General features: G+C 41.7%; 1 protein-coding gene across 1 annotated transcript in view; it reads left to right on the top strand.

The window, feature by feature from the left end:
* The window catches only part of Ext1 (exostosin glycosyltransferase 1), a 286,667-nt gene that overhangs the window by 245,324 nt on the left and 27,866 nt on the right, over positions 1–13,477 (top strand). The window contains exons 2-4 of the mRNA XM_006982394.4: positions 1,955–2,048; positions 3,434–3,541; positions 7,534–7,653. Coding sequence (XP_006982456.1) covers positions 1,955–2,048; positions 3,434–3,541; positions 7,534–7,653 — 322 coding nt within the window. The remainder of the gene's footprint in view (positions 1–1,954; positions 2,049–3,433; positions 3,542–7,533; positions 7,654–13,477) is intronic.

Consider the following 13,477-nt stretch of genomic DNA (forward strand, 5'->3'; position numbering starts at 1 on the left):
CCCTTCTTTTCCTTCCACACCTTCTCTAAAGTAAATTTTGCAAGCGGAAACTTTGAAACTTGTTACAATCCGGGACACTAATAAGATTTTACATTTTTAGCAGTTTAATGATGAGGATGTAGGACTGTGTGCTGGTCCCTCGGGGGTTTCTATTCTGGGTATCTGTTAAACCTTGCAGTAGTCTGAAGTGTATTCGACCTTTCTATATTAAAAAAAAAATTGGTTTAAGTTTCACACATAAATTTGAGTCTGTATATTCTTTCCCCCTTCTCTACCTATTAGGTAGAATTCAGACATTATCAACATTTGAATTTGAAGATACTTGTCAATTATTTTTCTGTGTTTGGTGGAAAGAGAGACGTCATTACCATCAAAATTTAATATTTTTATTTAGCTAAATTTGATCCTTCTTAAAAATCCTTTCCACTTTGAAGTCTATTTTGCAGCTTAATTAATGCAGCAAGGGCTTTTTATTTTGCTCTCAATGGAGATAATCTTAATCTATTCACAGTGACCTTTTCTTGTGCAAATTAGTTGTACATGCTTGTTTAAGCAAATGGTCCTTTGCATGATGTCTCTTCTTAATGACGGGTTTATAATTGAAAATTGGCTTACTCCCATATGCCTAGTTTATATGAGAATATAAAAATAGATGTGGACTTTAAAAATATGAATGTATATATCAATATCCCAAAAAAAGAAGAGGGAAGAATCCAGCGCCTTCAGGCTATGGTTAAATTAGACTATTAGAGTTAGAAAATGCTGGTGACATATGCTACTGTCAGAGTCACACCTGTCTGCTCAGCATTGGAAGTGCTTGAAAAATGAGAACGTTTTCATCTTGGCTGGAGGACTCAGAGCCTTTACAGGGCACGAGGCAACTCTAGCTCCCCAAGTTTTCTTAAAGTCCTCATGAAGTTGAAGCTGCAGGTTTAGGAACATGTTTGGTGTTAAACACCTATAAAGTGGGAGCCTCAAACAATTAAATGCTTTTTGGTGGTTCTAAATTTCACTAACAATAAGAGATGGGTGACACTCATGGTATTATAATTTGTCTGGAGTGCTCCCTCCTCCAAAAACACAAGCAAACAAATAAAAACAAAACAGTATAATACTATTAAATGGCATTTGATTAAAAAGAATAGCCATCCATTCTCTATCCTAGTTTCCAATGCCTCCCTACTGTTTTTCTTTCTTTGTTATCAATCTTTCTCACTCTGCATATTAGCTTTCTTCTACCCCCTCCCCCACGCCCCTTCTTTCTGTCAAAAGTCAAAGCAACCATTCTTACACCATAGCACTATTTGTCAGGAGTCACCGAATGTTCTTGGTTAAATGTAGAAACTCCAGTTTGAAGAGAAAACAAATGTTGGCTTGCGCTTAGGATGGAGGTTTCCAAAGTATCTTTTAATAGCATGGTGTGGGGAATAGAGAACAAGAACATTTAGTGTTGCTGAGTAGCATGGCATTAAGGGAGAAGCAGATGCATCAGGGATGCTTCTCCTGCCTATGGGAACAAACCGGTTCACAGGGGAGCGGGGAGCTGCATGGTGCACACCTTTAATCCCAGAGGCAGAAGTGGGTGAATCTCTGTAAGTTTGAGGCCATCCTGCTCTGCAGAGCAAGTTCTAGGCCAGCCAGGGCTACATAATGAGACCTTGCCCCTCCCCATCTCATCTTGGGGGACAGAGGCTAGGCAAGACAAGTCGTTATGAGGACCATTAGACCTGTCCTTTTGTAAACTGTTTGCAAAAGAGATCCTGTTTGCTTTATACAATACGATTATCCTATTTGTACTTTCCATGCAACAAGCTCTCCATCCCCAAATGGAAAAGTGAGAGTAGCCCTTCCCTAGGGTCAGATATGCAGGAAAAATGGATGCATCCCATGACCCTCAGCCATCCAGTTTCCCTCTTGGATTTCCACTTGCTGACCACGCCTCTTGTTGTTTCAGATATGATTATCGGGAAATGCTGCACAATGCCACTTTCTGTCTGGTTCCTCGTGGTCGCAGGCTTGGGTCCTTCAGATTCCTGGAGGCTTTGCAGGTAAGAGACCATGAAACTTCCCAGCATTGGGTTGAGGAGTGAAGCCAAGCTGGTTTCAGCTTTCTCACTCTCCTAGAGTAGTCAAAAAGGAGCTATGGCTTTTGCTGAGGACCTTAAAAAAAAATTCCCAAGAAAATCTGAACCAGTTTGAAGAATCAGACTTGGGAAGAAGATTGACTCCCTGCATTCCCACATGAGACAATCAAATGGTCTCACCACCCGGGAACTGGATTCATCAGGGACACATTTGCAGACAGAGGGTAGATGGACAGATCTGATTGCCAATCAGCTCCTCAGTTAGGGGAGGAGACTCCCCTCTTTTCCTGCAAGCCAATCTCAGGAGCACTGACAGTGGGGTATTGTTATTTCCCCCCCCCCCCCAAAATGAAATTGTGGGTTAGGTCCTCATCTTGGTCCTCAATGAATTCTTTTAAACTCTTGAGAGTAATGGGACCTCCTTGCCCTGATGTTCCAAAGCTCTCAGGAGGAATCTCAGAAGTCTGTGTGGGAGGGAGTCTCTCTGTCGTTCAGTCCTCCTGCAGAAATGCCTTCTGCTGCTGCTGCAGCCAGCCTTCTTGGATGGCAGGGCGACAGATGCTCACTACTTCTCTCATCCTTCCTTCCTGTCCTCCCAGTAATTTGCATTTTGTCTGAATCTGTGTATCTGAGGGTTGCATAGCGTCTTCACCCTGCCATGCTAACTGTGAGTCCTGCCGGATCCTCAGGCTGAAGAGCGCCCTTCCACGGCAGGGCATTCTACGGTGCTTTGTGTGCTTTGAGAAGCATGCTAGCATTCTTGCAGCTTCATAGGTGTTTCAGGAAGCAAATGGCTCTCTGGTTTGGATAAAGACTTCCTTGGAAGCTCCATTTTGTCTTTAGCTTATTGATGTGCCCTGGCTCTTCGGTCTCAGTGCAGACTAGAGTCTGGTATGGCTGTAGTTTGCAATGCTCCACGCTGGAGGGAACAGAGTTTTGAGTTAGATGACACTGGGGTGAACCATGGCGGAAGTGAATGTGTAGCACTTACATTGACAAAAACTGTTATATTCAAGGCTGGTTTTATGCTCAGATTCCATCAATAAAGCTCCTGCAGCAAGGCCAGTCATCTCCATGGAGGTAAGGTCAGCCAAACCTTATGTGCTAGAATAGAAGAGGTATATTATCATGCTAAGGCAAGATTTGAAAACCTTCAAGTCTGGTCTGGATGCTTACAATCCCGTGTGATTTGGTAATTCCGAACCACTTACTTCCTTTCTGGCCTGAGCAGCCCAGGACCCATGTCACATAAGCAATGCCAGTAATTGAATTTGTACTGATTCTTTTCCTGATTGGAACGGTTCGTGCTGTCGCTGTCCTCACACTCACGAAATCCTTCCTTCGCTCAGGCTGCCTGTGTCCCTGTAATGCTCAGCAATGGATGGGAGTTGCCATTCTCCGAAGTGATTAATTGGAACCAAGCTGCCATCATCGGCGATGAGAGATTGTTATTACAGGTAAAGAAGGGGCTGTGGCCTTCGGCAGAGCGGCCGATTATTGCTGCCCCCATCCAAACTTTCAAAGAAGATGAATCCAAAAGGTCAGCTCCATAAAAAGAAATTTTATCAGGAGAAAATTGCCTGTGTCATGGTGAATATGAAGTCGTTTAATATGATATTGTTCACTTTCCAACACAAAAATCTGTCCAGGTCCACAGAATATATTCTGGGAAGTAGCTGTTGCTGATAAAATGCATGAGCTTCGCTGAGTGAGGAGAGGCGGAGGAGTCCCTTCAGCTTCAGCACCAACAGTGTTAGACTTGGCACCCGCTCAGATCCCGTGCCTCCATTCCTGTATCCATTTCTGGTTAACTCCAGGACACACACAAGGTCTACAGTTGGTTACAATGTCCAGGGTTACCACTACTGCAGTGCCCCGCCCTGAGTTCCTCCAGGAGGGCTGGCACTCGGGTGAATATTTAAAAGAAGGGTCCCTCATAAAAGGTACAGTTGCTCCAGGGAAGGGAACTCAACCTGTACAGAGAAATGCAAGGGCAACAAGATTCTGTGAGGATTTCCAAGCCCCCTGCAGTCCTGTTTGAGGTTCCCAGTAAGCTTCTGCACACTCTCGTAGCTCAGTTAATGTTTGTCTTTCATGGCATTAGACACTTTATCTTCAAACCTCCACACGTTTTTGTAGAAATATTATCTCTAATGTTCCTGCTTTAAAAACAAAACTAATTGATAGCCATAAAATAGAGTTTCTAACTGTGCTTTTGATTTTTCTTCTGTGCTCCTGGCTGGTCTGCTAATGGACTGGTGAGAGAATACAGTCATCTTCTGAAAGTCACAGATAATGCATCCTCTAATGGAGAGCACTGTGGGCCCATTCAAGCCTAGGCCATGACAGCTCTAGAACATTCCTTTCATGTGGTTCTCAGGTCTGTGATCTTGGCGCTTTTGGAACCTCAGCACAAACCTGGAGGAATGTATACTCTGAAAATGATGAACCTGTTCACTGGAGTTAGGCCATTCTGTTCTAAACAAAACATAATTTCATAGGTGCTCACTGAAAAAGGGGTTTGGGCATCTTATGAAAAGCTAATATTTGTAGTAACTATTCCTGGTATAATTCAATAGGGACATCCTCCAAGACAGAGTGAGAAAAGGCCCTCACCATGTAGGGATAGTAGATGTCTGAGTCACTCACTCAAAGTGGGGTATGTGGTATTTTCCAACACTGCCTTTGTCCTTCCTTTTATGCTGTTTTAATAATACATGCTCATTTTAAAGCATGTATTTGGATATGACACACATCAGTCGTGTTCTCCATTCATGTACCAAGGCACCCTTGCTGTGAACAAGTTGGAGCTTGTCTTGAGGGGTGGAAAGCTTCGCACGACACTTAAGTGTGGTTGTCCAGTGTCTATCTCCTCACCAAAGTTGATGGATATTTACTTTTTGAAGTCACTTTTTACTTGACTCTAAAGATTGTATTTTTCACACCCCTGTGCCCACATTTTCTAGTATTTTTCCTCCTCATCTGCAGTCTGTTTTTACACAGCTGCCTCCATATTGAACAGTGGCTGTGCTGATGTTAACAATGGTTTTAAAGAGTTGGCACAGAGCCCAAATGTGTGCTCTGGGAAATGGGTTTTGTTATGTTACAATTTTTCATTTCCTGTTTTAGAACAGCTCTGGTGTTTTTGTTTGCATATGTCCTTGTCATCCTGTCACTGAGAAGCATGCCGTGGCTTTCCTCTATCTGTTTTCGTAGACCCTATTAGTTTTGTTACCATACATAACCTTTTATTAGGACTTCATTGAGCTCTACAACTTCCAGACCATTCCGTCCAAATTGGAATTAATTTATCACTTTCCCATACCTGTCTCTGAGGACAAGCAGATTAATAACGGATAGCCAAATGCCATTAGAACTTGGAACCCCATCCTGCCAATCACTTGGAATTGTCCTCCAGAGCACTTGGCAGAGCGCTGGGAGACACTTCAGTCCCACACAAGAGGTGGTGGAACACACAGCTCTACAGGTACTGAAGACATGAAGCAGCCATGGAAGAGAAGGGGCCGTGCTAGTGGCGGCTGAGTCTGTGACACGTCCTTGCTCCCCGCAGAAGCACCCTGGACTGGACGTTTCTGGAGGAAATGTAGCAGTGATAGCTTTTGGCATTTTCCTAATGGATTAGTTCTCATGGCCATGACAAAAACAGCCATGCCAACCTGTATGACTTGGAAAATGCCATTGACATTTAAAAGGGCATGCTTATGAAAATTGAGGATAAGTTTTTTCCAATTTCTCCCTTGGCAATCTAGGTCATTTTCTCAGTGAGTAAATAAAAATAAATTTTCTTGACTTATAAAGGATCTATGTCATGAATGGTTTATCTCCTCTAAGGATATTTTATTTCCACTTGACCTTGAGCCTGCCAGTGTTTCAACTTTACCTGCTGCCATCATATTTCTTGCAGTATTATGGTCCCTTCAAAGCATAGATTTAGAACCTAGTTTGGTCTATTGACAGAGCAAGTCAGCTTTTCCTTCCGTCTTACTGTGGGGAACTTTCATTGCTTCTTCTAGGGGCAGTCTTGAGTCTTAACAGTGTACTATCATCTCCTTCTCTAAGGCAAACTCAGATACAGTATAGTCCTATACTTGGGGTAACATTCCTATTAATGTGGTTGGCGGAGCATTCCTCATCTAGCCCAGGTTCCCATATCTGCCTGATTCATCATACAGTAGGGAGGCAAGCATGCAGAAAGGTGAGCACAACAGGGCAGCTGATAGTCACAAAGAATCTCCTAAGAGTACAGATTACATAAATGGAATAGACCTTGAACTGTAGTTGAAATGGGGGAGCAAGCCTAGGAAACTTAACCGGAAATCCAAGGAGTGCATCTTAGAACTACCAGGGGAAAAAGTAAAGGAACTATCAGGGCAGATTAACAGGCAGACAGTAAACAACTGGCCCAGCTTTGCATAGTATCAGTTGGTCCAGCTTGAAACAGCAACTCCCCTGTGCCAACAAGAGTAATAGTAATAATAAACCATCGTCATACATAATCTTTATTCTAACCACCACATCATATTATAAATGAATAATTGAAGTGAGCAACTAACTCATCCAAGGAAGCATATCTAGTAAGTGGTAGAACCAGAATGCCACACTGGTTCCATTAACACCTGTACTGTAATATCAAGCCATGCTGCTATTAAAAATAACAATATCCTGATGATAGCGTCAGGTGGCCATGTTCAATTAGGCTCTTACTTCTTGAATAGCTAGCATAAGGACTATTCTCTTAGCCACAACATATGTAGCAATATGAACAGCAAGAAAGGCCTTCCTTCAGAATTACCTAACTTAGTATTGAACACCCTGTGAAGAAACACACACTGTGTCTGGGAGATCTGGTGAGATTGGGGTAAGAGCTGGAGCCAAGAGGAGAGCACTCTCGGCTGTATAAAAGTTCAAAAAGAGGCTAGAGGATGGCTGTGTAGACATGGCTAAATCTGTTTGTATTGAATGGGGAGGCTCATGAACCAGCTCTAGAAATACACATTTATAGATACTTTACAGTTCCTGGAGCGACACTTCTTAGAAAATTTTTTCTTTTCTTTCCCCCAGGCCTATATCTGCTTCTTAGAAAAATTTGACTGTCTGTTTCAGGGCCAAAGATTTTCTGGACTTGAGGAGGAGGCAGAACTTGTGACTCTGGGAGTCCCCTTTGCAACTGACCGGCTACTATGGACTAAGCCAGTGCATAATGTCCACGCCTTTGAATGCCTTTCAGGCTGCTTCTCTAGACCCCTTGTTTGTTCTCCTGTTTCTTGGGGGGGCGGGGCATTTCTACCTAGTGGTTGGTGATTTTTAATAAGCCTTTTGCTGGAAAATGGAGGCTCTGAAGAATTAAAGTGTAACCCACTCAGTTGTTTTGATGGAGCACATCTCTCTTGTACAGTTATAATTACTGTGTGTTCCCCTTCTGTTCCAGATTCCTTCTACAATCAGGTCTATTCATCAGGATAAAATCCTAGCACTTAGACAGCAGACACAGTTCTTGTGGGAGGCTTATTTTTCTTCAGTTGAGAAGATTGTATTAACTACACTAGAGGTAAGTGAGACCACGTGGCTTGGGATCTGGAGTAATAATCCTTTTTCCTCAACCTCTCTTTGGCTATTGGGTTGTGCAGTTGGTCAAATGGGACAAGACCGAATTTTCTGCCCTTGAACATGTTGGTGACTGCCCCTTCCCTCCCCCCGTCTGCTTGGCCATTCCCAAGCAAATGCCTTCATTCCTGACAGATTCTCGGAGCAGAAGGGACATGGAGAGAAATTGTGCTCTGGGCAAAGGGATTGGCTTTGTCTGACATAATTTTAGAGCTATGTGGGTAATGACAGTCTTCCTGTCACTCAAGCTCAATGGCATCCTTTAAAGGCATATTTCTGGTGTACGTTTAGCAAAAAAAGATAATGACCAAGTAAGGGAAGTATCCTCTACCATTCTAAAAATACGAACAGTTTGGCCACCACCGTAGTACCTAGCATTTGAAGAGACAGAAAAATGGATTCCGTAGACACATACAACCTAACCAATCAGCATCCCATGTTGTAAGGTTACAGTAAGGAGAAAACCATTGCTATTACTGTATCCAGCTGGTGTAGGAAGTGTTAACCTTTATAAAAATAGAAACTCGGACTGGTAAGTGGATAGTTATCCTAAAGCTGCTTTACTCTGCATGCATGCATGCGTGCGTGCTGCGTGCGTGCGAGATTAGGAATTGAACATAGAGCCTGTTCTTGTTGAGAAAGTACTCTGCCACTGAGCCATATTCTCATTCCCTTAAATCACCTTCTTTAAAGCAGGAGAAAAATAGAAAATCATGGAAATGATTAAAACCACAGGAAGCAGAGCAGATAGCAATGGCCCAAGGCTACACGGAGCCTCGCAAAGAGCTAAGAGAGGACAGAAAGTTGCACACTCATGAGTCCTAGGCCTGTGGGAAGGGGAGTGATCAGACAGTCCCCTGAGGTGACCCAGGTGCTGACAGAATGGGGCGGGGCAATTTATTACACACTTGGGGAGGATTTCCTTTGGCAGTTAATGATCACTCTGAAAGCGAATATAATCTTGAGTGAACACAAGCCATCCAAGTAATGCGTTGGAAACTGAAGTCACCTGTTTGGTCCCCATGATAGTGTTCTTGCTGTGGTGGGGACTGGAGTCAGTGCTGGTCAAAGCACAGTGGGGATTTTTCCATGCTGGCCTCACCTCACCTCTAGATTCCAGCCCTAGGCAACCCATCACCAGGATGTCGCCATGCACATGCCTGGTGCACATCCTGAAGCTAGGCAAACAGGAAGCCTGTTCTGATTATTTTGAATTCCTGTTTGCTTTTGTTTTTTGGTCAGACTAGAGGGTTGTTTGTTTTTTTTTTTTCTTTAAAAATAATAAATCATTTTCTAACCTCCTACTCCTTAGAGTGTTAGCTAAACTAACTGAATTTCATCTGTCTCTTGCTCAGGAAGCCCATAGATAAACCAGAGAAATTGCCACAATGTAGTTGACTCTTCTATATTTTAGAAGTTTATAATATTTAAAATATTAACCCTTTGACTTTCCTCCTAAACATTCCCCCTTAGCTTGTCATGTTCATTCTGTTCTCTTTGTGTTCCACAGTCTCAGGGTCTGCATTTGAAAGAGCAGTGGCTTCTCTGCTGGCTGCATTTAGAAAGAGCATTTTTGTCTGTATTTTGTTTTTTTGGTTTTTTTTTTGTTTGTTTGTTTGAGTCTTTTAATTTCTTATGTATATATACATACACAGAAATATTTTTAGTGCATTCATGGTTATTGTTTTACATCAAACCGTTTTACTCTTTAGTCAGCTGGCTTTTAATCATGATCTGTATTGAAAGAGTAGCCGTTTTCTCCTTTTTTCTTTCTTGTGAGTTGTTTTCTCATGCTTTTAGTTACTCTTTCCAGAGTGTTCTGTTGTGCTACTTGGTACATCTTAGGGTATATACTAGCCTTTTTATCCTCTCTTGCTGCTGTCCTTCTGTACACTCAGACTGTGTTTTTAATCTGTCTTCATCCTAATACCATCCTGTGGTAAGCCTCTGCTTATCTCCCCATCTGGTGCAGGTCGCTGTGAATACTGTCTGTAATTACTGCTGTCTGTGTAGATGACTAGGAATGTATGCAGTGCCTTAGCCAGTTTTCTGCATGCATTTGGGGCCTCATCCCTGCCTATTCTTTTAGGATAGTATCCATGAAATGAGATTACTGAACCAAAGAGTTCAGGCATTACTAAGGTCATAATATATTTTGCTAAATTACTATGTGTTTATAAACTTGAAAAAATATTTTTTTTATTTTTATTTGATGAAAATGACAGAAGAAATTGGGGGATATGAAAAAAAAGTTGAGTAAATGGGGGACTCGATTGTCAAGATAGCAATTTTCCTCGATCTGCACATCAAAGTCTTAAAAGAAGATGACAAAAATTACTCTGAGCTTTAGTGTGAAGAATAAATGCCTTAACACAGCCTAGCATTATTGAAAAGCAGTAGAGATCATTTATTTGCATGGTTTAATTAGCACACATTATAAAGCCATCATAATTAAGACAGCTTTGATCCAACTTTTCAAATGAGAGAAGATATGAGTTATGTTATTTGATTCTGAATAAGTTAAATTTGTTAATATAATAGTGCATAGATAATATAAAAGTGTTGGCTATAAAAGCCAGCTCGAAGCCAGGCGGTGGTGGCGCACGCCTTTAATCCCAGCACTCGGGAGGCAGAGCCAGGCGGATCTCTGTGAGTTCGAGGCCAGCCTGGGCTACCAAGTGAGTCCAGGAAAGGCGCAAAGCTACACAGAGAAACCCTGTCTCGAAAAACCAAAAAAAAAAAAAAAAAAAAAAAAAAGCCAGCTCGAGTGACATGGGCCTATGACCCCAATGCTGGTGGGGGCAATGGCAGGCAGATCCCAGGGGCTTGATGTCCAGCCAGTCTAGCCAAAGCTGCAAGCTTTAGTGAGAGACCTTGTCTCAGAAACTAAGGTGGAGAGAGACCAAGGAAGACAACCTGACCTGTAAACCTCTGACCTGTACACAGGCCTCCACACAGGTCAGCACTCCCCACTCACGTAGGCATGCGAAGAAAAAAAGATAATAAAATGGATGAGATATAATAGAGTTGAGTATAGCTGCTTAATTTTAAGTGAAAGAAGCTATTCTGAGCATGATCCTGGGCATAAAACACTATTAAATGTGAGTATAAAAATCATTAAAACTTCTATATAGAAGGAGACACCATAAAGAAAATGCAAAACTCAGGGCAAAGGTTCACAGTTAATGTGAGGCTAAGAAAATGTTAATCACTTTGACATGTAAACTCTGACAAATAAATGAGAAAAATACCAAAGTTCCCAACTAGCCTGGAATAGAGTGAGACCTTATCAAAAAAAAACAGAAATACTTGTATTTTCAGATTAGAATGATTTAGGTACATTTTTTTTCCAAAACCTGATGAAGTACATCCTTTCACAAACATTCTGGATTACAGTGTGAAATGAAATGAAGAACTTTCAATATTATTAAAGGAAAAATGTTGTGGGGGTATTTGTACACTGTGTGAAGATATATTGCTGTGATTAGTTTAATAAAGAGCAAAAGAACCAATAGCTAAGCAAAGGTATAGGTTGGACTTCCGGGCAGAGAGAGGAAGTAGGAGGCATTAATCGAGGTGTGTGAGAAATGCTAGTGAGACGTGGAGAGAGTCGGACATACAGAATAAAAGAAAGGTAAAAAAAAACCACATGGCAAAATGTAGATTAATAGAAATGGGTTGATTTAAATTAGAAGAGCTAATTAGGAACAAGCCTAAGCTATAGGCTGAGCTTTCATAATAATAAGTCTCCATGTCATTATTTGGGAGCTGGCTGGTGGGTCAGAAGAGGACTCATTATAGAAAAACTCCCCATTTTTCAGTAATGTGTGTATATGTACATATGTACATAAACATCATATAAATACATATACATACATGAGGGCAGACGTGTATAGAAATCTCCACACACAGTGGTTTGACTTAATGAGTTTTTAGGAGAAAGACTCTCACGTTAGAATGGAGAATGGCTACCCAGTTGGAGCCCTTCTAGAGAGGCAAAAACCTTTAGAATAAAGCATAGTTTTCACCCTGTGCTTCTCCCTGTTGCAATTTTCCTAAACAGATAATGACCTAATGAAGAAAGCTGTAAGCGGCATAGACAGTAGTGTTTATTTTAGTTACAGCATTGCTCATGCTCAGTCAGGTAGTTGGAAACAGGTTGACCAATTGTGATGCGTCTGCACTGAGAAATCTTATATGGACACCAACTGTAGTAAGGACATATATTTATTGGTATAAGAAAATGTTCATGCTGTTTTTTAAAAACAGATTGGGAAGTAATTCAAATAGTGTGGGCCATCCTTCATTTTGGTCAAAATAATACAAACTCATTCACATTTAGGGAAAAACAGTCCTAAGAGGAAATAGAAAACACTAGCTGTGTCGTCCTTTAAAGACTTATGTGTTTTACTTTTTGTGTGTAGGAATGTTTTACCTGTATGTGTATACGTGGAGCACATGCACTCAGTGCTTTCAGAGGCCAGTACAGGGTGTCACATCCCCTGGAACTGCGTTCAGATGACTGTGAGCTGTTCCGTGGGTTCTGGGAACTGAACCTGGGTCCTCTGTAAGCCCTCCTGACCACTGAGTCACCCTTTCATTCCCTAGCTGTCCCCTCTCTAAGCAGGGGATTATTTGAAACTGAATTTATTTTTCTCTTTTGTCTTTGTTAATTTGCCACAAAGAATCTTATTTGGGTGACTAATATGTTCTCTTGATATTTCAGAATAACGCAGTCTATATAAGAAAGAAAACTGTGTTAAATGATACCTCTCATTGCCTATGACAGCGGAGCCAGTGTGGTAAATGGTTGCTTCCAACCTAGACTCTCGCAAGCTGTCTTGGAGAGACCCTCCTTTGCTGTGTTCTTGTGCCTTCAGGATTATAATTAAAATATAACACACATGCAACATTGCTAATTTGCCAGGCGAAAGATCCTATCTCATTAATTATACTTCTTTTGTGGTGAGTTACTGTGTGGATCCAGTTTCTTGTCTATTAAGTTAACAGAGCTCCATTCTCCTGCAATAACAGCTTGGATGTGTTACATTCATCACAATAGAATTTTACATTGAGCTGATTTCATCTTTGAGCCTGGAAAGGCTTTCTTCCCCTTGGATCTAAGCCACACAATTCTTTAGCAACACGGCTGTGTTTTATTTTTTGTTTTTTTTTTTTAAAACACTAAAACCATATATTTCATTCAAATTTATAGCAGCTGTCAAATCTCTCTATATCATTCTAAGATTGGATTGTAACAATCTGACCTCTCAGCCAAATTGCAAGGGAGATAACACTTGTTTTCCTAGCTTAATTCAGAGCTTGCATTATCCTAGGAGTCAGCACTAACAGAAAAGCAGAGGAGGTAAAGGAAATGCCATCCTTATACACAAAGCGGCAAAGCATATGTCCTCATGAGGTGAACTCAAGGGTCGCAAGTCAGAGCATGTGTCTGGCCTAGCACTCAGACACAGTAAACCTCTTGAGTAGTCTTGGCCCTGATAAGGATGAGAATTCAAGTGAACTCTAGGCGGCATAGACTCGAGGCTCATTTGCTTAGTTTGTCCACACTTAGACTCTGTGGCACTTCTTCCTTACCGACTGTAGTTTGGGCCCTGAGAATGGAATTACCAGTCTTTGGAGAATTCCCAGGAGTAACTTTGCTCATTGCTATGAACAAAGACCTGACAGGAGCTTAGGGAGGCCAGGATGATTCGGGCTCACAGTTTCAGGTAGGCTCTCGTCCATTATGGCAAGGGCAACATGGG

Source organism: Peromyscus maniculatus, chromosome 20 (genome assembly GCF_049852395.1).
Source record: "Peromyscus maniculatus bairdii isolate BWxNUB_F1_BW_parent chromosome 20, HU_Pman_BW_mat_3.1, whole genome shotgun sequence".
Lineage (NCBI taxonomy): Eukaryota > Metazoa > Chordata > Mammalia > Rodentia > Cricetidae > Peromyscus > Peromyscus maniculatus.